This window comes from Salmo salar, chromosome 14, assembly GCF_965601325.2.
Source record: "Salmo salar chromosome 14, fSalSal1, whole genome shotgun sequence".
In the NCBI taxonomy this organism is placed as follows: domain Eukaryota; kingdom Metazoa; phylum Chordata; class Actinopteri; order Salmoniformes; family Salmonidae; genus Salmo; species Salmo salar.
In genome coordinates this window covers 46,209,376-46,233,934 of record NC_138304.1, presented here as the reverse complement: position 1 = coordinate 46,233,934, position 24,559 = coordinate 46,209,376, and the positions used below count along the sequence as shown (strand labels likewise).

General features: G+C 42.9%; 1 protein-coding gene across 1 annotated transcript in view; it reads left to right on the top strand.

Moving 5' to 3' along the window:
- LOC106569756 (insulin receptor) overlaps positions 1-24,559 on the top strand; it is a 222,522-nt gene that overhangs the window by 27,125 nt on the left and 170,838 nt on the right. The window contains exon 2 of the mRNA XM_045694442.2: positions 19,034-19,597. Within this exon, the coding sequence (XP_045550398.1) occupies positions 19,034-19,597 (564 nt within the window). The remainder of the gene's footprint in view (positions 1-19,033; positions 19,598-24,559) is intronic.

Genomic DNA, 24,559 nt, shown 5'->3' with positions numbered 1-24,559 from the left:
AAGAGGCGCTGCTGCTCCTTCTTCACCACGCTGTCTGTGTGGGTGGACCATTTCAGTTTGTCCGTGATGTGTACGCCGGGGAACTTAACTTTCTGCCCTCTCCACTACTGTCCCTTCAATGTAGATAGGGGGCTGCTCCCTCTGCTGTTTCCTGAAGTCCACGATCATCTCCTTTCTTTTGTTGACATTGAGTGTGAGGTTATTTTCCTGACACCACACTCCGAGGGCCCTCACCTCCTCCCTGTAGGCCGTATCGTCGTTGTTGGTAATCAAGCCTACCACTGTAGTGTCGTCTGCACACTTGATGATTGAGTTGGAGGCGTGCATGGCCACGCAGTCATGGGTGAACAGGGAGTACAGGAGAGGGCTGAGCATGCATAAGGTGAGCAGCAGGTAAGGGAAGTGACCATTGAGTGGGTGTGGGGTAGTAGCATGGGGATGGGGCAGCAGGTAAGTGACCGTTGAGTGGGTGTGGGGTAGTAGCATGGATGTGGGGTAGCAGCATGGGGATGGGGCAGCAGGTAAGTGACCGTTGAGTGGGTGTGGGGTAGCAGCATGGGGATGGGCAGCAGGTAGCTAGCTATTCAGCAGCCTGATGGTCTAAGGGTAGAAACGATTGGCCAGTCTCTATTGGCCAACCAGTTTTTGCAATGATGCTCCTCTACTGCCTGCGTCTGAAATGGGGAGAACAGGGCGTGGCTTTGTTCCCTGATAATCTTCGTGGCCTTCCTGCGACACCTGTGTTGTATATGTCCTGTAGGGCAGGCAGTGTGCAGCCATTGGTGCGTACGTCTACATGCATCACCCTCTGAATAGCCTTGCGGTCTGCGGCAGTGGAGTTGTGATGCAGCCCTACAGTAGGCTCTCGATGGTGCTCCTGTAGAACACTGTGAGGGTCCTCGGGGACAGGCTGAATTTCTTCACTATCCTGAGGTTGAAAAGTCGCTGTCGTGCATTCTTCACCACGGTGTTGGTGTGGTTAGACCATTTCAGCTTCTCTGAGAACTGTATGCCGAGGAATTTGAAGTTATTGACGGAATCAGAGTGCCTCCTCCCTGTACTGTTGAGTTGTCAGCGACCTTGATGAAGTTGGAACTGTGTGAGGTCATGCAGTCGTGGGTATATAGGAGGGGACTCAGGGTATTTGTGCTCTAATCGTGAGGAAAAATGTGTTTAGCTTCTCCGGTAGGGTGGTGTTGGTGACCACGATATGGCTGGATTTCTTTTTTTGTAATCCGTGATTTGTTATGAGCCCCTGTCGCATACGCCTTGTGTCCGACCCACTGAATTGCTCCTCCACTTTGTCCCTATACTTGTGTTTGCCATCTCAATCGATCTGCGTATGTTGTATTTGTACTCTTTAACCAAACTATTGTCCCCGGTCACCTTGTTTATAAGCACCATCTCTCTTTTCAGTTTGCTGATATATTTTGATTCGGGAATGTTTTGAAATCCACTCGGTATCACGCCATTGATGCATATTTTGGTGACTGAGTCGGCGTATTCATTGATATCTCCAGAGGCAACTCGTAACATATTCCAGCCCACGTGATCAAAACAGTCTCAGAGTACATTTTGATTGGTCAGACCAACGCTGTACAAAATGGATTTTCAATGTTTGCTTTATTATAATTTTTTTACCCATCTATCAGTAGGTGCCTTTTTTTGCAGGCCATTGGAAAACCTCCCTGGTCTTTGGTTGAATCTGTGTTTGAAATTCACATCTCGACTAACGGCACCTTAAAGATAATTGTATGTGTGGGGTACAGAGATGAGGTAGTCATTCAAACTTATTATGTGACTTGTTTAGCATTTGTTGGTACCCCTTTAGAAAATATTCAACAACTGGATAGTAGTGATATTTCAAACTAATTTGTTTCTTTAATTAGTGTCACACGTCTCCAATCTTGTAATCAGTCATTCAGCCTATTTAAATTGAGAAAAGTAGTCACTGTGCTGTTTGGTATCATTGTGTACACCACACTGAACATGGACCAGACAAAGCAAAGCAGAGATTTGTCTGAGGAGATCAGAAAGAAAATAATAGACAAGCATGGTAATGGTAAAGGCTACAAGACCATCTCCAAGCAGCTTGATGTTCCTGTGACAACAGTTGCAAATATTTTTAAGAAGTTTAAGGTCCATGGAACTGTAGCCAACCTCCCTGGGCGCGGCCTCGAGGAAAATCGATCCCACATTGAACAGAAGGATGGTGCGAATGGTAGAAAAAGAACCATGGACAACTGCCAAAGCAATACAAGGTGAAGGTACTTCAGTTTCTGAACGCACCATCCGTCGCTGTTTGTGACGAAAGTGGGCTCCATGGAAGAAGACCTAGGAGGACTCCACTTTTGAAAGAAAAACATTAAAAAGCCAGACTGGAATTTGCTAAAATGCTTATTCACAAGCCACAATCCTTCTGTGGGTATGTCCTTTGGACAGATGAGTCAAAACTGGAGTTTATTGGCAATTCACATCAGCTCTATGTTCACAGAGGAAAAAATTTAGCTTTCAAAGAAAAGAACACTATACCTACAGTGAAACATGAAGGAGGCTCGGTTATGTTTTAGGGCTGCTTTGCTGTGCCTGACCCAGGGTGCCTTGAATCTGTGCAGGTCACAATGAACTCTCAAGATATCAAGGCATTCTGGAGTGAAATGTACTGCCCAGTGTCAGAAAGCTCTGTCTCAGTCCCAGGTCATGGGTCCTCCAACAGGATGACTCAATATTCACACAGCTAAAAGCACCCAATAATGGATAAGAACAAAACATTGGACTATTCTGAAGTGACCTTCTATGACTCCTGATCTGAATCCTATCGAACATCTATGGAAAGAGCTGAAACTCGCAGTCTGGGAAAGGCACCCATCAAACCTGAGACAGCTGGAGCACTTTGCTCAGGAAGAGTGGGCCAAACTACCTGTTAACAGGTGCAGAAGTCTCATTGAGAGCTACAGAAAACTTTTGATTGCAGGGATTGCCTCTAAAGGTTGTGCAACAAAATATTAGGTTACGGGTCCCATCAATTTTGTCCATATGCTATTTTTATTTGTTTTATTATTTACAATATTATGTTTTAATAAAAAATCAAAAGCATAGTCTGATTTTCTATTAAATATGGAATAAACAGTGGTGGATGCAAATTACTTTTGTCAGTTTCAAGTTATTTCAGAGAAAATTGTGTATTTTTTTGTGGAGGGGTACCAACAAATTTGAGACTAATATGCAGACGTGCGATCTCATTTTCAGGGCAGTTTTACTTTAATTACACACCTTAGTATCTTCGTGTACTATGAATAAATGATCTAGTAGGGTAGAGGTAGATTACTATCTAAATGCATTGCAGAGGAGTGCTTTCTGTTCCAGGAGTTTTGTGCCATGTCCTTGTCTAAACGGTGAGCGTTTTTAAATTGAATTAGAAGCCACAGAACCACCATTATAATGTGGCTGGTTTGGGGTTTCTATTGATGTCTTCGTCCGGGAGATTCATTTCAGGACAACTGTACTGCTGCAGCTCCCCGGCATATTTTCTTGTTTTTTTTATTTAGATACATTCTTTTTCTATATTTATATTCATCAAAACTCCTCTACTTTAGAGAAAAACGATCATTTAATCACACAGCTGTTTGACCTCTCAAATAACAGACATTGGGCTATTCCACAGTTACAGAATGATGTTGAGACTTCTCACTTGAAAATGTTTGTCAAACAAAAACCCCAATGGTTGCAAAGTTAAACAAACCATACAACTCTATGCACAATGACTACTTTGAACAATGTCCACTGAAAATGTCATTCATTAAACCTTTACTAGAAGAACAGTGCAGAATAACTGTTTGCGTTGTCATTCTGTCAAAGTTTACATCTTCACTGTTGCAGTAAATGTGTCAAATTTGTGAGGTATTATTGGTCAGTGGAATTATTCAGTTGACCTCAGAGCAAGTTTATTCTAGTTTATTCTAGTTATCTGTTTTTTGAATTTATTTGAAATTCAGTTTAGTTTTAGTCAGGGGTTCCAAAATGATTTCGCAATCGTTTTGTTCTGAACAGACCCATATTTTTTTTTTTGTTCCGTTCCGACCTGCAAAAGAAAGTTCAGAACCTGTTCAAACCAAATAAAAATTCTTCCTTTTTAAACCTCTGAAGTCAGATTTTTTTATGTTGCCTCTAGCTCGACATTAATTTACTTCACCAATCCGGTGCAGATAGAGCAGCTTGCCGTGGAGCGGGCAAGCTATTTAGCCTAGTTGTTTACATGCGTGAGATGCGACTGAAATTGGTCATCTTGTTATGACATGCGTGCGTTCTCTGAATTAGGCCCACAGAATTATAAGTATGGAGGAACTGTAGTGTCTTTGAACTTCCGAGAGTTGGCTTAACGTTGGACCATCTTGTGTGTGCAGAGCGGCACCAGAATTAAGAACACGTTTTACATATTTGCATTTAATAAATCCAATGTGTAACGTGATAACTCAAGTATCCTTAACTAGAATGGATTAACTTTCTCAATTCTTTCTAATTAAAAAATCTCTCCCTAATTTCTGAATCAGGCATGTAGGCTACAGTAGCCTATGCTTCAGTGGGGGAGGGGCTTCGGTGGGGGAGGGGCTACAGTAGCCTGTGCTTTCAGTGGGGGACGGGCTACAGTAGCCTGTGCTTTCAGTGGGGGAGGGGCTACGCTTCGTTGGGGAGGGGCTACAGTAGATAATGCTTCGGGAGGGATGGGCAGGTAGCCTACACATGTAAACACACTGGAAAAGATTTATAGCTAGGCAGACACTGGAATACGTTTCTGAGTGACCGAGTGAGATCTTTGCGTAGGCAGAATGCCCAGAACGTAACATTATTAACCGATTCCCATGCTTTTAAAATGCCGGTTCTTTTCAGGAACAGTATAGATCAATTTTGTTCCCGGTTCTGATTCTGTTCTTTGAAAAATTTTGTTGTTTCCAGGTTTTCGGTTATGTTCCCTGAACCGGTTTCAACCCTTGGTTAGTTATTTGTCATACGTGATTGACAAGTTTGTATTTAGTTTGAGTTTTATAAAAACATTTCTATTTTGTTTTAGGGACAAAAGTAGTGGCTTTTCCTCCCTGTTAGCTAGTAATAGGGATGCACAAACTAGGCCTATTTGAAACATCGCCAACTCCTGGCAGCTTTTACCCACAGATCTCAGAAAGTTGGAAAACCACATTAGAAAACGTAGTGGCTGTGGATCTGACCTTTCTGGACAGATAATGGTCCCAAAGCTTCTGTGCATTGATTTATTTAACCAGGTAAGTTGACTGAGAACACATTCTAATTTACAGCAACGACCTGGGGAATAGTAACAGGGGAGATGAATGAACCAATTGGAAGCTGGGGACGATTAAGTGGCCATTTGGGTATTAGGGCCAGATTGGGAATTTAGCCTGGACACCAGGTTTAACACTCCTAGTGTGTTAACCCTGGGATCTTTAGTGACCCCAGAGAGTCAGGACACCGGTTTAACGTCCCAGCCGAAATACGGAAATGTCCCCAATCACTGCCCTGGGAGATATATATATATATATTTTTTTTTTAGACCAGAGGAAAGAGTGTGTCATACTGGCCCTCCAAAACCACTTCCAGCAGCATCTGGTCTCCCATGCAGGGACCGACCAGGACCAACCCTGCATAGCTTCAGAGGCAAGCCAGTAGTCAGATGTAGGGTGGTATGTTGCTAATGGGATTCTCTACTTAAACTTGCTCTACTCGTACAGAACAGGCTACTCAGGCGAATGGAGCTTGTTTAATAAAGTCAGATCAAAGCTGAATCAATGTCTGCTAGATCACAGAATGATAGTATTCTACACAACCAAACATAATAACATAGTAGAACGTTACTGGAAGACAGAAAGAAGACACCACCTCATTTCTGAGGAGATTTTAGGACGATTGTGCGAACCGTCAAATGTTTCATGCGGCCACAACTCAACAGCGCATCACTAGGTAAAATATGTGCTTTGATTGAGGCAAAACACAGGTACGCTACAGTTTGTTTACGCCATCCGCTCTACAGTTTGCTCACTGTACGTGTTTCGAAACAACTCTGTACATAACTAAAAAGTTGTAAATGCCTTTTCCTGGGAAACTGATTGAGATCGAATGGTTGGAATGCAGATGCTGCATGGATATGTCACCGGTAAAACTTGAAGAATTATCAATCAAAATTGACAGGGAGAAATGTGAATTGACGACGACAATGTGTGCGTAAAGTAGAGGTAAAGAAACACATGAGCAGAACATGGTAGATCTTTTCAGGAGTTCCAGGGGGGCTGGACGGGGCGGTTACCTACTCAGCCTCGGCCTTGGGGGGGGGGGGGGGGGGGCTTGAACACACACTTTGATTTTTGAATTAAGTTCAGAAGAAGAAAAGTCTAAAACTGAACATAATTCATGATGGTTTTTGATTTATTTTATTTTTGTTTTGGAGTCAAAGATAATTTAATTGTTTTATTTCAGTTAATGAAATTTGTTTCAGTTTTCATTCTCTATAATAACCTTGCATCAGAGGCACAGACTCTCAATTTGTCTGGGCGCATTAGTCCAGCAGCCCCCAGAAGTTGTCGGTCGGGGTGTGTGTGTGTGTGTGTGTGTGTGTGTGTGTGTGTTAGGATTGGGTGGTATCCAGTTTTTCATACCCTTCCTGTACCATATCAGGTATACGGTACACAAAAGGGGTGCTATTTCTTTCAACAACAACAAAAAATAAAATTGTTTTTTGTTTGTTTTGGTTAGCACAATTGTTTGGGGTCAGCAGGGATCCCTCCCAGACTGTGTGTGTGTGGCTGTCAGTCTTCCAGCCCCCAGCCCTGTCCTCTTTGTCCTGTCTGTCTATGAGCAATCCATGTTCTCTTCTCAACACTAATGAAGAGTAAGCCGGGGGAGAGACAGAGAGAGCATGGTGGTTTCCATGGTAACCCCATTGGTTTGTGTGATGTTCCTTTCCTCCTGTTGATAGGAAGGACTCTTAACAGCTCGGCTGCTCCTCAAGTGGCACCCTATTCCTCATGGGCCCTGGTCAAAAGAATGGCACTATATAGGGAATAGGGTGCCACTAAGGTCGCAGGCCTAGACTAGACGACTACCTGCGGTGTTATGGATAGAATAGGATGTGAACACCCACTGATAGTCCATTAACTCAGTTACATCTGTGACAGTCGTTCCTGTTCTCCCTGGTTGTTCTACAGCAGCCTTTTCCAGACTTTGTTTGTGCCAGGGACCGACCAGCAAGACATGGCCTTCTTCCTCTGGGGGGCCCCCACCTAAAAAAAATTTGATTGACGATCGCTTTTAAATAATAATAAACGATTTTATTTCCTTTATTTTACATTAAATAAAATCACATTGTATTTGTCACGTGCCGAATAAAACAGGTGTAGACTTTATCGTGAAATGCTTACTTACGAGCCCTTAACCAACAATGCAGAGTTAAAAAGTAAGAATGAATAAGCAAAAAAGGAAATGGTAACACGATAAAATAACAATCCTGTTGGGTGGTTTATACTAAATATACTAATGAATTATGTATTTACTTTGCTGCCTTTATGGTCAACCTGTGCCGTCTTCAGGGGCTGTCTGTCTGTGCCGTCTTCAGGGGCTGTCTGTCCGTGCCGTGTTCAGGGGCTGTCTGTCCGTGCCGTCTTCAGGGGCTGTCTGTCCGTGCCGTCTTCAGGGGCTGTCTGTCCGTGCCGTCTTCAGGGGCTGTCTGTCCGTGCAATTAAAAAAATCTGAATGAAAGGCTCCATCATGTAGAGCAGTGGTTCCCAAACTTCTTATAGTCTCGTACCCCTTCAAAACATTCAACATCCAGCTGCGTACCCCCTCTAGCTCCAGGGTCAGCGCACTCTCAAATGTTGTTTTTTGCCATCATTGTAAGCCTGCCACACACACACTATACGATACATTTAATAAACATAAGAATGAGTGAGTTTTTGTCACAACCCGGCTCATGGGAAATGATAAAGAGCTCTTATAGGACCAGGGCACAAATAATAATATAATAATAATAATCAATCATTTTGCTCTTTAACGATCTTACATATAAAACCTTATTTGTTCATCGAAAATTGTGAACTCACCACAGGTTAATGAGAAGGGTGTGCTTGAAAAGATGCTCATAACTCTGCAATGTTGGGTTGCATTGGAGAGAGTCTCAGTCTTAAATCATTTTCCACACACAGTCTGTGCCTGTATTTAGTTTTCATGCTAGTGAGGGCAGAGAATCCACTCTCACATAGGTAGGTGGTTGCAAAGGGCATCAGTGTCTTAACAGCACGATTTGCCAAGGCAGAATACTCTGAGCGCAGCCCGATCCAGAAATCTGACAGTGGCTTCTGATTTAAATTCAGAAGTCACTGGCATTGCGCGTACCCCTGGGGGGGTAACCATACTCTATCAATCATGTATCATAGATAATACTATTTAGGACTATATACTGTAGCATTTGGGAAGTCATCGACAGCTGCTGTTTAAATTCAGCCCACAATACATATAGGGTATAGGTTTTCAAGCTTTGGTTGATTTCAAATGGAATCTACAAGTTAGTAATAAATATGTTGCATTCACGTCTCCATCTCAACCAAAAAATAACATTTAAAGAATTGGCTCCGATGTAGCTATCCAAGCAGAAGATACATCTCCTTTGAATGTTAATATTTGGTTGTGTTGTCAACCAAGCTCCTTCACGACGCCAGGACAGCGGAGTCAATCACCACCTTCCGTAGACACCTGAAACCCCACCTCTTTAAGGAATACCTGGGATAGGATAAAGTAATCCTTCTAACCCCCCCCCCCCCCCCCCCCACAAAAAAAAAAAAAGATAGATGTACTATTGTAAAGTGGTTGTTCCACTGGATATCATAAGGTGAATGCACCAATTTCTAAGTCGCTCTGGATAAGAGCGTCTGCTAAATGACGTAAATGTAATTCAATATTACTTTTGTAAGACATGCTTAATATTAGGTTATTGAATGTCTTACAAACTAAGTAACAGTATTTATTCAACCTTAAAATGAGTAACACGCCTCCCAAGTGGCGCGGTGGTCTAAGGCACTGCATCAGTTGCTAGCTGTGCCACCAGAGATCCTGGTTCGAGTCCAGGCTCTTTCGCAGGCGGCCGCAACCCGGAGAACCATGGAGCGGCGCACAATTGGCCCAGTGTCGTCCGGGTTAGGGGAAGGTTTGCCCGGCAGGGATGTCCTTGTCCCATCGCGCTCTAGCGACTCCTGTGGTGGGCCGGGTGCAGTGCACGCTGCCACGGTCACAAGAGATAGTGTTTCCTCCGACACATTGGTGTGTCTGGCTTCCGGGTTAAGCAGGCATTGTGTCAAGAAGCAGTGTGGCTTGGTTGCGTTGTGTTTCGAAGGACTGACAGCTCTCGACCTTCGCCTCTCCCCAGTCCGTACGGGAGTTGCAGCGATGAGACAAGACTGTAACTACCAATTGGATACATCGAAATTGGGGAAAAGGGTAAAAATATTATGAGTAACACATCCATGGCCACATTTTGAGGTTACTGTAACAATAAATGTCATCCTATGTAATCATAGAAAGTGTGCAGGTCTGTGGAAATCTTCACAATTGCTGAAAGAATCTGAACAGAATTTCAAATGGCATTGGTCACTTGCAACATGTACTTTTTAATGTAATCTCAACAAACCGCAAATCGGGTCATTTGGTTGTACTATTTGATGAAGCACAGTAATAACACATTAAGTTGTTGTATGAATACAAAATAGCTGACATTGTATTCCTATTTGAACTTTGTTGTGCTTTTTGATGGTTGAAAGTATAGTGATAACACATTGGGAATTCAACAAACTTTTGGCTGTATTTTTGAGTGGGTGACAAAAGGTTGGAATCTCATTGATCAACGTATCTACCTAATATTACCCAAATCTCCACGTTGAAATGAGGTGGTGTGCCCAGTGGGACACTTTGTCATGGCAACACAATTTGTTTACTGCAGCATAGTTCAGCGCATGTAGGCATACAGCAAGTATTTTTATTCAAGTCAAATTACATTTCGATATTTTGGGGGGGGTGATTGTTAGATCTCAAAGATGATCTTGTGGAAAAATCTATTGCTCCATTATACCCCCCCTCCCGGTTAATTTTTATTACGAGTTATGCATATAGGGGAAACACTGACTCATAATACAGATTCTGGTACAGGTGAATCATCATAATACAGATTCTGGAACAGGTGAATCATCATAATAGAGATTCTGGTACAGGTGAATCATCATAATACAGATTCTGGTACAGGTGAATCATCATAATAGAGATTCTGGTACAGGTGAATCATCATAATACAGATTCTGGTACAGGTGCATCATCGTAATACAGATTCTGGTACAGGTGCATCATCGTAATACAGATTCTGGTACAGGTGAATCATCGTAATACAGATTCTGGTACAGGTGAATCATTGTAATACAGATTCTGGTACAGGTGAATCATTGTAATACAGATTCTGGTACAGGTGCATCATCGTAATACAGATTCTGGTACAGGTGAATCATCGTAATACAGATTCTGGTACAGGTGAATCATCGTAATACAGATTCTGGTACAGGTGAATCATCGTAATACAGATTCTGGTACAGGTGAATCATTGTAATACAGATTCTGGTACAGGTGAATCATCGTAATACAGATTCTGGTACAGGTGAATCATTGTAATACAGATTCTGGTACAGGTGAATCATTGTAATACAGATTCTGGTACAGGTGAATCATTGTAATACAGATTCTGGTACAGGTGAATCATCGTAATAAAGATTCTGGTACAGGTGAATCATCGTAATAAAGATTCTGGTACAGGTGAATCATCGTAATAAAGATTCTGGTACAGGTGAATCACCATTTGATTCTGATACAGGTGAATCATATGTCTCTCAATAATTACCGGAGTTATCTAGTTCAGTTGGGCCTACAGTTCTGATCAGCTGTGGCCAGGAAACCCCTATCATCCAACATTGCACCCTATTCCCTATATGGTGTTCTACCAAGACTGCACTGGTCCAGTTTCCAACACTAGTCACTGTCACCACACTGGACTGGATTAGATTCTCAATTGGGAATGCTGGGATATAAATACTACTGTGCCTGGCTCTGGCAGAGAGAGGTCTGTCCCAAATGGTATCCTATGCACTACTGTTGACCAGGGTCCTTAAGACTCTATATAGGATATAGGACGCCATTTGGGACGCAGGAAGTGTCCACATTTCTGCTGGGAACTGGGTGTATCTGTGGTAGCCTGGCTTTCCAGGGGTCACTGGCTTGCTGGCTGACTGCTTTCTGGGGTCACTGACTGCCTGTCCCTCCCTGTGTATCTATCTCTGTCTGGTTCAGTTTACTGCCACCCTGGCACACCACAACCCCCTGTCCTCATGTTTCAGCACTTCCGCTTCACTCCTTCAGTATCACTCTCTCTTTCTCTGTTTTACTATCTCTTTCTTCTCTCTGTGTGTGTGTGTCCGGCAACACAATTTTGAGAATGCCACATATTAATTTTCACGAAGTTTGCTGCTTCAGTGTCTTTTAGATATTTTTGTCAGATGTTACTATGGAATACTGAAGTATAATTACAAGCATTTCATTAGTGTCAAAGGCTTTTATTGACAATTACATGAAGTTGATACAAAGAGTCAATATTTGCAGTGTTGACCCTTTTTCAGGACCTCTGCAATCCGCCCTGGCATGCTGTCAATTAAATTCTGGGCCACATACTGACTGATGGCAGCCCATTCTTGCATAATCAATGCTTGGAGTTTCTCAGAATTTGTGGTTTTTTGTTTGTCCCACCCGCCTCTTGAGGATTGACCACAAGTTCCCAATGGGATTAAGGTCTGGAGAGTTTCCTGGCCATGGACCCAAAATATCGATGTTTTGTTCCCCGAGCCACTTAGTTATCACTTTTGCCTTATGGCAAGGTGCTCCATCATGCTGGAAAATGCATTGTTTGTCACCAAACTGTTCCTGGATGGTTGGGAGAAGTTGCTCTCGGAGGATGTGTTGGTACCATTCTTTATTCATGGCTGTGTTCTTAGGCAAAATTGTGAGTGAGCCCACTCCCTTGGCTGAGAAGCAACCCCACACATGAATGGTCTCAGGATGCTTTACTGTTGGCATGACACAGGACTGATGGTAGCGCTCACCTTGTCAATCGGAAGGGGATTCATCAGAGAAAATGACTTTACCCCCGTCCTCAGCAGTCCAATCCCTGTACCTTTTGCAGAATATCAGTCTGTCCCTGATGTTTTTCCTGGAGAGAAGTGGCTTTTTGCTGCCCTTCTTGACACCAGGCCATCCTCTAAAAGTCTTCGCCTCACTGTGCCTGCAGATGCACTCACACCTGCCTGCTGCCATTCCTGAGCAAGCTCTGTACTAGCGGTGCCCGATCCCGCAGCTGAATCAACTTTAGGAGACGGTCCTGGCGCTTGCTGGACTTTCCTGGGCTCCCTGAAGCCTTCTTCAAAACAATTGAACCGCTCTCCTTAAGGTTCTTGATGATCCGATAAATGGTTGATTTAGGTGCAATCTTAATGGCAGCAATATCCTTGCCTGTGAAGCGCTTTTTGTGCAAAGCAATGATGACGGCACGTGTTTCCTTACAGGTAAACATGATTGACAGAGGAAGAACAATGATTCCAAGCACCACCCTCCTTTTGAAGCTTCCAGTCTGTTATTCAAACTCAGTCAGCATGACAGCGTGATCTCCAGCCTTGTCCTTGTCAACACTCACACCTGTGTTAACGAGAGAATCACTGACATGATGTCAGCTGGTCCTTTTCTGGCAGGGCTGAAATGCAGTGGAAATGTTTTTTTGCGGATTCAGTTCATTTGCATGGCAAAGAGGGACTTTGTAATTAATTGCAATTCATCTGATCACTTCATAACATTCTGGAGTATATGCAAATTGCCATCATACAAACTGAGGCAGCAGACTTTGTGAAAATGAATATTTGTGTCATTCTCAACTTTTGGCCACGACTGTATATCCGTTGCAAGGCACACTGGTTGATGCTTATGTAACCGATGTGAAATGGCTAGTTAGTTAGCGGTGGTGCGCGCTAATAGCGTTTCAATCAGTGACGTCACTCGCTCTGAGACCTGAAGTGGTTGTTCCCCTTGCGTTGCAAGGGCCGTGGCTTTTGTGGCGCGACGGGTAACAATGCTTCGTGGGGTGTCAGTTGTTGATGTGTGCAAGGGTTCCTGGTTCGAGCCCAGGTTGGGGCGAAGAGAGGGACGGAACCTACACTGTTACACTTATTTATAAACACCCTCTTAGGCCTCACTCCGCCCTGAGATATCTACTGCAGCCCTCATCCTCCACATACAACACCCGTTCTGCCAGTCACATTCTGTTAAAGGTCTCCAAAGCACACACATCTTTTCAGTTCACTGCAGCTAGCGACTGGAACGAGCTGCAACAAACACTCAAACTGGACAGTTTTATCTCAATCTCTTCATTCAAAGACTCAAACATGGACACTCTTACTGACAGTTGTGGCTGCTTTGTATGATGTATTGTTGTCTCTACCTTCTTCACCTTTGTGCTGTTGACTGTGCCCAATGTCTGTACCATGTTTTGTGTTGCTACCATGTTGTTATGTCGTGTTGCTACCATGCTGTGTTGTTATGTGTTGCTGCCTTGCTATGTTGTTGTCTTAGGTCACTCTTTATGTAGTGTTGTTGTCTCTCTTGTTGTGATGTGTATTTTGTCCTATATTTATATTGTATTTATTTTAATCCCAGGCCCCCGTCCCCACAGGAGGACTTTTGCCTTTTGGTACTCCGTCATTGTAAATAAGAATTTTGTTCTTTAACTGACTTGCCCAGTTAAATAAATAAAATGCTCGCCCCTTCACCTATCACACACCTGACTGACCAGTTGACCCCAGGTACAGTACACACACAGCTGAGAGGAGAGTCTTATGTCTAACAATAAATCTATTAAATCAACTTTTCTTTTTAAATTGCTCAGAACTGCTATTAGTGATTTTGGAAAAAGGCTCTTACAGATTGACTGATGCTTGTAATTGACACCTAAGTATTGTGATAATATCGTATTGTGAGGTTCCAGGCAAATCCCTGCCCTGTAATCCATAGACCTAGGCTGGTTGTTGATGATAAAAACCTGCATAATCCCTATTGGACAGACTACATAACATAAATTGAGCATCTGACCAAATGACTTGAGATTTTAGTTCTGGGATAGCGAGATTAAAGTGTTTAGCTAATGTATTGATTTAGTTACAAAGGTTACAGCCTCAGCCCCCCGTAACAAATAAGAGTGACTTGACTCTGATGACAGCGCTAACTTCCGTATTAGAATAGAATGTGGGCAACAACCAATGACAGCACTTAATACTAGAATGTGGGTAATAACAGCCAATAATGGCGCTGTATATTATAATGTGGGTAAAAGCATGTCTTTGGTAACAGCCAGATATATGGTTACTGAACCAACTGTGAGGCATAGGTTTAATCAAATCAAGACACACAACCACATATTTTGCTGTGACGAAGTTTATTCTCTCAACTATTCTGGTCTATTTTGATTCTAGGCCTTGGTCTCATTTTTATTTTTTTTCCCTTTACCTCAAAACTGGTTTTGCAATTTAAGATTACCAAATATTACACAATTCGCTGTGTGCAATTATCTTTCTCTGAACTATGCATAGCATATTGTACAACCATCTCATGAATTAGCTGTATCTATTGTCAGTAGTGGTGCTTGTGTAAAATCACTGAGGAAGCCATGCCAAGCCTGTAACAAAGCCATATTCCAACCTATGTTCTGATAATTGTCTTGTTTGTTCTATAACCCATTTGTTCATGTCACTGTAATATACAATAAGGCTGTGACAACAAAAAAAAACATGTCGTGTTGGAATAAAGTGGTGGTGAAAAATTCCACAGTGGTGGAATAAATTCAACTACACCTACCTTTTTTGTTTCATCACAAAACCGGAGAGCAACATCTGTCCGGTGAAGTCCACAAAGCAAATATTGCATGTAACAAACAGTTCTATCAGCTGCGGTATGGTCAAGCAAGTTCATGTTTTCGACAGGTTACTAAACAACTAGTGATTTAGAAGCATGGAGTTACTGTGAGTCAGCACAAGACAACAGGACCACTGGCTCTGCTATTCCTGCACCATTTACACATCAAATCAACACGGCTATATATGCTCTGTTTAATACACTGAAAACAAACTTAAAGATACCAAGAACAATTTAGTCCAATCAATGTTGCTAAATACAGTATCGTGTGTGTGTGTGTGTGTGTGTGTGTGTGTGTGTAAGTAAAACAAATGTTGACTCCCCCTATTTGTAGACTAGCTGAACGCCATCCTCTTCTCTTTCATGTTGACGAAATGTTCTATGGCTCTGTCACACAGTACACTTTTAGTTTTTGTTGTCATAGGCTAGCAAGCATTTTAGTTAGGTAGCCTAACTTCCTTGCGTGGGCAATAATGAACCAGCTAAGTTAGCTAGCTAGGTAACATGAGTCTACTAGACTACATCTATGTTACATAAATCAAATCAAAATCAAATGTTATTGGTCACATACACATGGTTAGCAGATGTTAATGCGAGTGTAGCAACCTGCTTGTGCTTCTGGTTCTGACAGTGCAGTAATATCTAACAAGTAATCTAACAATTCCCCAACAACTACCTAATACACAAATCTAAAGGGGTGAATGAGAATATGTACAGTATATGTAAGTATATGGATGAGCGATGGCCGAGCGGCATAGGCAAGGTGCAGTAGATGGTATAAAATACAGTATATACATATGATATGAGTAATGTAAGATATATATAAACATTATTAAAGTGGCATTATTAAAGTGACTAGTGATCCATTTACTAAAGTGTCCAGTGATTGGGTCTCAATATAGGCAGCAGCCTCTCTGAGTTAGCCATGGCTGTTTAGCAGTCTGATGGCCTTGAGATAGAAGCTGATTTTCAGTCTCTCGGTCCCAGCTTTGATGCACCTGTACTGACCTCGCTTTCTGGATGATAGCGGGGTGAACAGGCAGTGGCTCGGGTGGTTGTTGTCCTTGATGATCTTTTTGGCCTTCCTGTGACATCGGGTGGTGTAGGTGTCTTGGAGGGCAGGTAGTTTGCCCCTGGTGATGCGTTGGGCAGGCCGCACCACCCTCTGGAGAGCCTTGTGGTTGAGGGCGGAGCTGTTGCCATACCAGGCTGTGATACAGCCCGACAGGATGCTCTCGATTGTGCATCTGTAAAAGTTTGTCAGAATTTTGAGTGACAAGCCAAATTTCTTCAGCCTCCTGAGGTTGAAGTGGCGCTGTTGCGCCTTCTTCACCACACTGTCTGTGTGGGTGGACCATTTCAGTTTGTCTGTGATGTGTACGCCGAGGAATTTTCCACCTTCTCCACTGCAGTCCCTTCGATGTGGATGGGGGGGTGCTCCCTCTGCTGTTTCCTGAAGTCCACGATCATCTCCTTTGTTTTGTTGACATTGAGTGAGAGGTTGTTTTCCTGACACCACACTCCGAGTGCCCTCACCTCCTCCCTGTAGGCCGTCTCGTCGTTGTTGGTAATCAAGCCCACTACTGTTGTATCGTCTGCAAACTTGATGATTGAGTTGGAGGCGTGCATGGCCACCCAGTCGTGGGTGAACAGGGAGTACAGGAGGGGGCTGAGCACCCACCCTTGTGGGGCCCCAGTGTTGAGGGTCAGCGAAATGTAATGTTGTTTCCTATCTTCACCACCTGGGGTCGGCCCATCAGAATGTCCAGGACCCAGTTGCACAGGGAGGGGTTGAGACCCAGGGCCTCCAGCTTGATAATGAGCTTGGAGGGTACTACGATGTTGAATGCTAAGCTGTAGTCAATGAACAGCATTCTTACATAGATATTCCTTTTGTCCAGATGGGATAGGGCAGTGTGATGGCGATTGCGTCGTCTGTGGACCTGTTGGTGCGGTATGCAAACTGAAGTGGGTCTAGGGTGGCCGGTAAGGTGGAAGTGATATGATCCTTGACTAGTCTCTCAAAGCACTTCATGATGACAGAAGTGAGTGCTACGTGGCGGTAGGCATTTAGTTCAGTTATCTTTGCCATATCGAACGTCAATCATCTCAGGCCAGTGGCACAACGTATTCATTTATGGTTAGATCAGAATTGCCGTCATAATTGTCGGCCTAACAGAGAATTAAGTCAAAACCATAAATCCCCATCTCCATCCATGGCTTAGGAAAGGGTCTATTCAGCAAGCTAGCTACTGCAGGACATCAACACAAGCAGACCAGAAACTTTTTTTCTGAAAAAGTTTTGCTTAGGAAGCTATTTGATTGATCTGAAGCCAAATCCAAACTGGCCTCCCTCAGGTGGTGTTTTGCTGCACCAGGACAACCCACAGTTGAGCTCAGCTCAACGCTGATTGGCTAATTCTTTAATATATATATATTTTTTTATGAAGGGAGGCCACATTCATGCTGGCGTCAATCAATCAAATGCTACAGCGGCAACATGTTATACTCTTTTTGTCCAGACAGCAACAGATACATGGGCTATACATACTGAGACAGAGGGCGCTGTTTCCCTCGCTAGTGATGGTTTCTCGAGTGAGATTCAGCCACTTGCGAATTGACGGAAAGTTATGACAACACAGAGAGACGAACAAGAAATTATTTTCTCATTTTTATTGGTCAAATATTTTGGAAAGCCTGGCTTCCTTTGGTATCCATGAATACACGCCACTCTCTATTATATTTAACCGTTTATCAATGTTAGTCAGTTGAGAATATTTTCCCATTTGTAGAAATGATCGCCAACTCGCCAAGATATCATAAATATTTAATCGGTAATCTGCTTAAGTTGGTTACTGATAGCTTCTTAATCAGGCTTATGGGGTTCTTAATTATGTTAATTATGTTAACCATGTTAATTCATTCACCATTCACTACAACACAATTATTTCCCCTGAGGGGATAAATAAAGTAGTATTGAAATAAAGATAAGTCAAGTATGTTAATGACTGAGGTTGAATGTATTTTAAAGTAGGTCCTATAAAGATTTTTTTATGAACTTAGTAGGCTATCGTTTATTTTTCTTACTACAGCCTACCGTAGTTTCTCTCTCTCTCTCTCTCTCTCTCTCTCTCATATTCATATATATATATATATATATATATATATATATATATATATCTGCTCTTTCCATGAGACTGACCAGCTGAATCCAGGTGAAAGATATGATCCCTTATTGATGTCACCTGTTAAATCCACTTCAACCAGCTTAGATGAAGTGGAGGAGACAGGTTAAAGAAGGATTTTTAAGCCTTGAGACATGGATTGTGTGTGTGCCATTCAAAGGGTGAATGGGCAAGACAAAAGATTGAAGTCCCTTTGAACAGGGTATGGTAGTAGGTGCCAGGCACACCAGTTTGTGTCAAGAACTGCAACGCTGCTGGGTTTTTCCACAAGCAACAGTTTCCTGTGTGTATCAAGAATGGTCCATCACCCAAAAGACATGTAGCAAATTTAACACAGCTGTGGGAAGTATTGGAATCAATATGTGTCAGCGTCCCTGTGGAACGCTTTCGACACCTTGTAGATTCCACGCCCCCAACGAATTGAGACTGTTCTGAGGGCAAAAGGGGGTGCAACTCAGTATTAGGAAGGTGTTCCTAATGCTTGTTATACTCCAGGTTGAATGTCATTTGTAAAAAGCTGAACTCTGAGACATATATTAGTTGCGGAGCCTAACTGATCATTAATGTGCCCCCAAAAATAATAACTTTGCATGAATAGGATAATAGATCATGTGCTCATTCTGGTTATTCCTCTAAAGTGGTTGGTGGTTGAATATTGGTAAATGAAGTCCATAGAAATTAGATGGACAGCACACCAAAAAATGTGCAGAGCAAAAAATGTCTTGAGTTAGACAATTTATTTTTGGTATGCTATCCTTAACTTAGCTCCATCTCTAATCAGTTTGTTTGTCTCTTCTCCTCTTCCCCTGAAGTCTCCACTGGAATCTGCTCCAGTAAGGACATCCGGAACAACGTGACCAACCTGCGGTCCCTGGAGAACTGCACGGTCATTGAGGGCCACCTGAAAATCATCCTCATGTTCAAGACCAAGCCCGAGGACTTCAGGGGTCTCAGTTACCCAAAACTGACAGTGGTCACAGACTTCCTGCTCCTGTTCAGGGTCTACGGTATGGAGAGTCTCAAAGACCTCTTTCCCAACCTCACTGTGATCCGAGGTAACAACCTGTTCTTCAACTACGCTCTGGTCTTCTTTGAAATGCTGCAGCTCAGGGATATCGGTCTCCATAGTCTGATGAACATCACCCGAGGAGCGGTGAGGATCGAGAAGAACCCGGACCTCTGCTACCTCTCCACCCTGGACTGGTCCAAGATCCTGGATACGGTGGAGGACAACTATATTGTGTCAAATAAGAATGACAGGGAGTGCGGGGACGTGTGTCCCGGGGCGCTGGCCAAGGGGAAGGCTACCTGTCAACAGACCACCATCAATGGGAACTTCAACGAACGTTGCTGGACGCACAAGCACTGCCAGAGAAGTAAGTCACTGGGTTCCTTTATTTTTTCATTTTTTTTCTTCATTTATTTATCCTGGAAGTTCCATTGAGGTCAGACGGCCTCTTTTACGAGGGAGATGATGGTGGGAGTGTTTTTAAATGCATGTAAAAATCGCACACTAGGAAAGACGATGATTGACCTTGCAGTTGTCTTCCTTTTCTGCAGTTTTTTTCCATGTTTTCGATGCTCTGTTGTCCCTGCCATAACTTGCTGTGCACAGGACTTCCACTGGTTTTAATGTGTCAGGTTATTTATGTTTGTGTAGTAGTCAGGCACCATGTTGATTTTGCTTCTCCTTCAGTGTTGTGCTATTTATAAGTGAAAGTATATCAGTGAATTTATCTGAGAGAGAGAGAGAGAGAGAGAGAGAGAGAGAGAGAGAGAGAGAGAGAGAGAGAGAGAGAGAGAGAGAGAGAGAGAGAGAGAACGAGAACTACTCGGGTTTACAGTGATGTCAGTTAATAATCAGAGACCCAGTCTCCAGGGATGTCAGATTACGGAGAAGTGTTGTTGGAAAGTGAGGTGTGTGTGCGTCAGACAGGCAAGGCTGCTGTGGTCTTGCCAAGGAACACTCTCTCTCTCCCTCTGTCTGTCTGTGTGCTCTACTAGACCTGAGAGTGTTGTTGTCTCAGCCCAGTCAGACATGACCTGTAGAGAGACTCTGTAGTGGAGTCTAGTCAGACATGACCTGTAGAGAGAGACTGTAGTGGAGTCTAGAGATGCTCAAACACACACTTACGCAAAGGTGTTGATGTCATTTCCTGAGTGTAGACAGGTTGACAGACTAGTAGCTATTGAACCTGAGAAACCTTCATTGCCTCCCAAATAGCACCCTATTGCCTCTATATATAGTGCACTACTTTTGACCATGGTCCATAGGGTTCCATTTGGGACATGGACTCCTGCCTGCCGCAGAGGCTGTTTCTCCTTCTGAAGTGGGTTTGCTGTAAAACCAGGATTAACACTGTCGGCCTGTCAGCCAATCCGCTTTCAGCCTGAACTGAAAGTGGATAATGTAACGTAAAGGTCTAACTAGGGCTTGGCGATATGGCCAAAATATCATATCACAATATTTTTTATGTTTTTTTTAAATGTTTTTGAATATTTAAAGTTCTAAATATGATTTATGAGTAGCTCATGACCCTAGAGTGGCAACACATGCATTCTAAGTGATTTCAATGGGGGCTTTGTCCATTCTGATGTATTATACTGTTTAATCAAACTTCACCAAAGATAATTTTCAACGTTTTCATTCATTTCTGCATTTCCTGCACTCATTTGAGATCACCACATAGAGCAGCAAGCTATGGGCAAATTATCTAGGCCTTATTTTGTTAACCAAATATTGCAATTGCGTTTTGACTTGTGGTTTAGACCAAAACACTTGGGTTAACGCTGTTGTCATGGAAATATATAGATTTTTCTAATTCTATAGTTAGTATTTAATAGTGGTTACTTTGAATCAAGTGTTTGACATGACAATGAATGAAAATGCCAGGGAGGAGTTATTGTGACGGGATAGGAACCAAAGTGTTGGTCAGTGTTTCCTAGGCCAATCCTATAATCTTGGGCTATGGTAAATGTTTTCTCTTACTTCATGTAGCTAATATATTCATGCTTCGCCTAATCCTCGTTGGTTTAGACGATACTATTGCACAAACAACATGCTGATTTAGGCCTTCACCAGAGCTGGTATCAGGCTGTATTATCTAGCTAGCTACATATGCTCTGAATAAGTACATTTATTAGCTAGCTAGCCAGCTGACTAGAGATTAGCATTAGCAGCTAATACACTTTATTTTAGCCACAACTTGCTAAGAAAAGACAAACTAGCTGTTTGCAGACAGTAAGCTAATAGTGTAATTATAGAACGCTTGTGGATTTATATAAAGAAGCAAAGTGGAAAGCAGCATTGTTGTCATCAACATCTCGTTGCATCTGCTGAATTGACCATGCAGACTGATGGTCGGGAACTGCGCTCCTTGGAACACGTTTCTTCTCTCTGTCTCTCTGTCTCTCTGTGTCTTTTCAGCCATGACATGTACTTCTACTGTAAATATGAATGAACTACGTCTCAAGATTGAGTTGTGTTTTGATGTTTAACGTCTGTTGTTGTTATGACCAGTATTTTGGTTTAAATTAACATATCCAACCCCAGTCTGTACTCGATCTAGTCTGTGGTTCCTTATTAACCTTGACTTGACCTATGTTTGGTTTTCAGCTGTTTGAATAAATAGTAGCGAACTGCCTCAGTAGTGAGTCAGACTCTGTGGTCCTGTGGTGTCGACCCTGTGGTTTCAGGCCTGCTTTCACTAAAGAATGAAAAGATATGTTAAGCCCCAGGTCTAACCACACAACATGGAGGGAGGGGAGCCAGAGAGGAGAGAGAAAGAGGCATGCCCTTGTGCCCTGCTCAGATATTGAGCTCATTCAGACATCCATTGGCTAGCTCATCATAACACTAGCCTATGAGCCCTAATCAAAAGTAGTGCACTAAATAGGGAATAGGGTGCTAAAGTAGTACACAAAATAGGGAATAGGGTGCCATTAGGGTTGTACATTTTGGGGAATATTCAGAGGTGGAAACTTTCCATGGGAATATATGGGAATTAACAGAAATATATGCAAATTAATAATAATACCATTTAAATGTAGATGTTTTTTGCATTGGATATATTTACCATATCATATGGAGACAGAAACATAAACCTTTTACCTTATCATAAGTAGACATAATTGCAAATAATTAAATCCTTCAAAAATACATTTTAAAAAACAATTTAGTTACGAATTGAATTTTAATTAAATTAGTTGACTCTTCACATGAGATGACTTCACTGAACAACAAAAGAAAGGCAATATTTAATGAATTTTTGTACCTTTATTTAACTAGGCAAGTCAGTTAAGAACAAATTCTTATTTTCAATGACGGCCTAGGAACAGTGGGTTAACTGCCTTGTACAGGGGCAGAACCACAGATTTTTACCTTGTGAGCTCGGGGATTCGATCTTGCAACCTTTCGGTTGCAGCATTTCAGTTACTAGTCCAACGCTCCCCAATAATCCATCGCATCTCCCAAAAACGTTTTCAACATACATCTGTAAAATGATAGTGTAAAAACTAAAGCTTTGGTTGTCTTCCTCTCAGGCTTCCATGTCTTCTCCCTGGACCTCCTCAATGTCCACCTCTTGAACATCAGACTGAGGCCTCAGACTCTGAGGCCTCATCTTCACTGTCACTTTCCAACCTTGTTGTGGATGGCTCGTTGTCAGGCTCAAAAAGCCAAAAAGTTGGCCACAAATTTTTCACCCCTTGTATTGGTCAGCCTTTTACGTGCTTTGGTATGTGTGTGTTCCCGAACAAGGACCAGTTGCGCTCTGAGGCGGCTGGTGTGGCTCAGTTGGTAGAGCATGGTGTTTGCAACGCCAGGGTTGTGGGTTCGATTCCCACGGGGGACCAGTACGGGGAAGAAGAAAAAAAATGTATGAAATGTATGCATTCACTACTGTAAGTCGCTGTGGATAAGAGCGTCTGCTAAATGACTAAAATGTAAATGTTGATGGGATTTGGAGGATGATGGAGGCAACAGGGGAAAGAGCCTCAGATCCACAAAGTCCCTTCCACCAGGTGGCTGATGAGATATGTTGGCACAACTGCCATATTGCATCTCCATCCCAAAGCCCTTGCTTGGAAGTGTACTTCGTCAGACTGCCAAGAACCTTGCCCTCATCCAGGCCAAGGTGGCGAGACGCGGTAGTGATGACACCATAGGCCTTGTTAATCTCTGCACCAGACAGGATGCTCTTGTCAGCATACTTGGGGTCCAACATGTACGCTGCGGTGTGTATGGGTTTCAGGCAGAAGTCTTAACACTTTTTGATGTATTTCAGACTGCAGTTTCCAATGCTTGGAGCAACAGTGAAGTGGGCAAGGCAGTAAGGATTTATTTTCTTACTCTGCAAGCAGAGTCTGAACATCAGACAGGATGACATTATCTCCCTCAATCCGTGCAATGGATACTGCTATAGGTTTCAGGCTGCTTAACACTCTCTCCCAAAATACATCATCCAGGAGTATCCTCTTGATGGGGCTGTCCATATCGGCAGACTGTGATATGGCCATTTCTTGGAGAGACTCCTTCCCCTCCAGGAGACTGTCAAACATGATGACAACACCACCCCAACGGATGTTGCTGGGCAGCTTCAATGTGGTGCTCTTATTCTTCTCACTTTGCTTGGTGAGGTAGATTGCGGCTATAACTTGATGACCCTTCACATACCTAACCATTTCCTTGGCTCTCTTGTAGAGTGTATCCATTGTTTTCAGTGTCATGATGTCCTTGAGGAGCATATTAGATGCATGAGCAGCACAGCCAATGGATGTGTTGTGAGGGTAGAACTCCTCCATTTTAGACCAAGCAGCCTTCATGTTCGCAGCGTTGTCTATCACCAGTGCAAATACCTTCTGTGGTCCAAGGTCATTGATGACGGCCTTCAGCTCATCTGCAATGTAGAGACCGGTTTGTCTGTTGTCCCTTGTCTGTACTCTTGTAGAATACTGGTTGAGGGTTGGAGAAGATGTAGTTAATTATTCCTTGCCCACGAACTTTCGACCACCCATCAGAGATGATTGCAATACAGTCTGCTTTATGATTTGCTTGACCTTCACTTGAATTCTGTTGAACTATGCATCCAGCAAATGAGTAGATAAAGCATGTCTGGTTGGAGGGGTGGATGCTGGGCGAAGAACGTTCAGAAATCTCTTCCAATACACATTGCCTTTGAGCATCAGAGGTGAACCAGTGGCATACACAGCTCGAGCAAGACATTCATCAGCATTCTTCTGACTACGTTCCTCCATTGAGTAAAAAAAAAACTTCTGATTCCAGGAGGACCATGAGCTGTTACTATCGATAAGGTGTCTGATTTTCACCTCGAATAGAA